Source organism: Sinocyclocheilus rhinocerous, unplaced genomic scaffold, assembly GCF_001515625.1.
Source record: "Sinocyclocheilus rhinocerous isolate Xijiao unplaced genomic scaffold, SAMN03320098_v1.1 scaffold565, whole genome shotgun sequence".
Taxonomy (NCBI): Eukaryota; Metazoa; Chordata; class Actinopteri; order Cypriniformes; family Cyprinidae; genus Sinocyclocheilus; species Sinocyclocheilus rhinocerous.
In genome coordinates, this window is record NW_015646384.1 from 483 (window position 1) to 3,517 (window position 3,035).

Genomic DNA, 3,035 nt, shown 5'->3' on the forward strand with positions numbered 1-3,035 from the left:
AAGAATTAAAAATATAAGAAGCTATAGCAATATAAATGACAAGCCAAAACTAATTCATTTAGGTTCAAATGAAACTGAAACCAACGTTGGGTCTCTCATTCCACACAAAATCAAATGTTTCCGTATATGCGATGTATTTGAATGGCAAATTATTATGCTATATTAAATAATTATTTTACTACATATATACTACATATATAGTTTTTTTTCCATATGTTTGACTGACTGTATTTTATTATGATAATGAACAGGCTGCATTGTCAAGGTAGCAATGCTTAACTGTGTGCGTGCATGCGGCGCCAGCGTAATTACTTGAATTTTTTCCTTCCAACAGTGGAAGAAACTACTCCTTTTAGTCATAAAGATAATCGGAATTGTAAAAGGTTTGCCTTTATTTGTGTACATTCACAATAAAAATAAATCTTTGTGCTTTTGTAAAATAAGCCTAAAGAAAAATAGGATGCCGCTTTCTACCGTCTGTTTCCTTTCTCGCAGCACAAAAATGAACGGAAACCGCATACTAGGCTACTTGTTTTTCTTACATTTTCTTAATTTATAATTTAAGTAAAAATATGTTTTTTTGTCTGCAGGTGCGTGATGTGATATGACCATGAGAATCCTCATGTTCTGTTGCTTGCTGCTTTTTGCGCATGTAAAATTAATCCCCGGGAAACAAATGTTAGTATTTTTAACGGGTCACAGACACTTATTCTTTCTAATTTAATTCAATTCTAATTTAAAATAATCTTGTCGGTTAACGGTTAACAATCGGTTAACGTGCGTCAGTTGTCGGTTAGGAAAAATAACCGAAATGAACATCCCTAATTTGATCCCCACTAAATAATGTTATTTCACTGTTTAGATTTCACAATGTTTAGATTTTCTAGAATAACTTTTGCTGCTGAATTATCCACTAACCTAGTTTATAATATGGGGCAGTCATGGCCTAATGGTTAGAGAGTCGGACTTGTAACCCAAAGGATGTGGGTTCGAGTCTTGGTACACAGCAAAAATGGCTGAACACTGCTCCAGGTGTGTGTTCACGGTGTGTGTGTGTGCGCTTGGATGGGTTAAATGCAGAGCATTTTCATTTGTTTTTTCATTTGTCATTTTTCTTTAAAATGAAGTCGTCTATATTTAGTAGATTGTGTTTAACACACAAAACACTGATGATCAGGTCAACACACAGAAGTATAGAAATTCTACATTGATTTAAAAAAAACTGTGCCGTTATCGGATTGAATCTGTATCGGCCGATACTCAGAATTTTCAGTATCAGATTGGTTCAGAAAAAAATGATATCGGTGCATCCCAACTTTGAAGTAGTGTGTTATAATGTTTATCCTGGTGCAATACCTTAGCTTTTTTGCTTGTATTTTCAATGGAAATCAACAGTGTTACAGACGGTGTCAAAAATTTGTTTTATTATTAAGGAGCAATATTTGTATGGAATTTTTTTTTTTTTTTTGATCGCACAGTTTCGTTCATTTATGTCACATATTATATTACTACTACAAATACTACATACTGTTATTTAGTTGAATATATGAAATGAAATGATCACTCTGGTGTTTAAATTTCATAACCAGGTAGGCCTAGGATGAAGTATTATGCAGTAAGTGTCTGAAATTTCTTATAACCTCTTATTATTCCAGATGAGAGCGAGAACAGCATCAGAAGAAAGAGATCTCGTAAGCGCTCCGACACAGAGGAAGACAGCGCCTGGGATTCCTCCTACAGTGAGGTGAGAATTTATGTACTACACATCTGATCTTATCACACATTGACAGAACTATTCACATTCCAAAGTTCATTTTGCTGCTGTTTCCAGACACATGGCTGAAACAGGTCAAAACACAATTGCTTTACTACAGGAAATATGATTATTTTTTAAACCAATGGCAGTATTGTTAAATAATTGAGGTGAAAGCACAACACAATTAGTGGTGTAATCATATATGAATCCATTCATTCACCACAATTCACGTTCATAAACAAACATCATGAAACATGCAGGAAAACACATAGAAACCTGAGTTTGGTATCACTTTTGTGGTCCTCTGTGCATTATCAGCATAATGAAATAAGACATGCAGAAGATCACATTGTGCGGCATTGCTGCCCCCCCTTTAAACAAACATTCTGCCATTCACATGCGCGCTAACTGCAAACTGAGTGCATGTGTATGCTAGTGCTGTGTTCGATACATAGATACGACGATGTATCGTCACAGAGATCTGACGATACGAGTATCGATACAGCTGGCCCTGTATCGATATTGTGGCACGTGCGGTGCAGTGGACCGCGCTTAATTTGAATACAAGAACACCGTTTAAAACAGAGTAGAAAAGTGCAAGGTTTCTAAAAAATAAAAATAAACACCAGTTAGCTTGCAGTTTAGTGATCTCCTCTTCAATATTCTATTCTCAGACAAGTGTAATTCATCAAGTGTTAATTTATGAGAGAGAGAGAGAGAGAGAGAGAGGCTTTGTATGTATGAATTACCACCGTTTTGCCGCGTTTCTCTATTAACAGTGAAGCTGTGGATTTAATGGCTATATTAGAGGAATAATTGGTTAGCTGGAAAATGCTTTTGGATTTTCGGATGCCAAAAATTTGGAATGCTTTTGGATGCCGTTCGAGCCCATATAGCCTACATTCACGCGGCTTTGTTCTGGTTTGCCGGATGGTCACGAATTTCCACAAATTCAATAATATTTAGGCATTGTTTCATTTCCTAAATCCTCACCGTCTAACCCTCTAATTTCGCAGGTTTATTTTATTGTCATTCACTTTTTATCACTGTTTTCGCATCTAAGGGAAATGAAAGATTTCATGGCCATGAATTAAGAATTCGTTCATGTATTAATTTGTTCCCTCATTTTAGTTAAATCATGGGTTAAGGAACAAAATTAATGAAACATGGACAGTGGCCACAAATTAACAAATCGTAGGAACGAATTAACAAGTTGTAGGAATGAATAGCCAATCTGTCCTGTGTCCCGCAGCCCTGCAAAGCGCAGAGCCCGATATGA

General features: G+C 35.9%; 1 protein-coding gene across 1 annotated transcript in view; it reads left to right on the forward strand.

Annotated features, from left to right (window-relative positions):
• Window positions 1-1,655: 1,655 nt before the first annotated feature.
• The window catches only part of LOC107707738 (DNA (cytosine-5)-methyltransferase 3B-like), a gene marked incomplete at its 5' end in the record, with an annotated part of 40,092 nt that continues 38,712 nt past the window's right edge, over window positions 1,656-3,035 (forward strand). Inside the window, one exon of the mRNA XM_016511826.1 lies at window positions 1,656-1,744. Within this exon, the coding sequence (XP_016367312.1) occupies window positions 1,656-1,744 (89 nt within the window). The remainder of the gene's footprint in view (window positions 1,745-3,035) is intronic.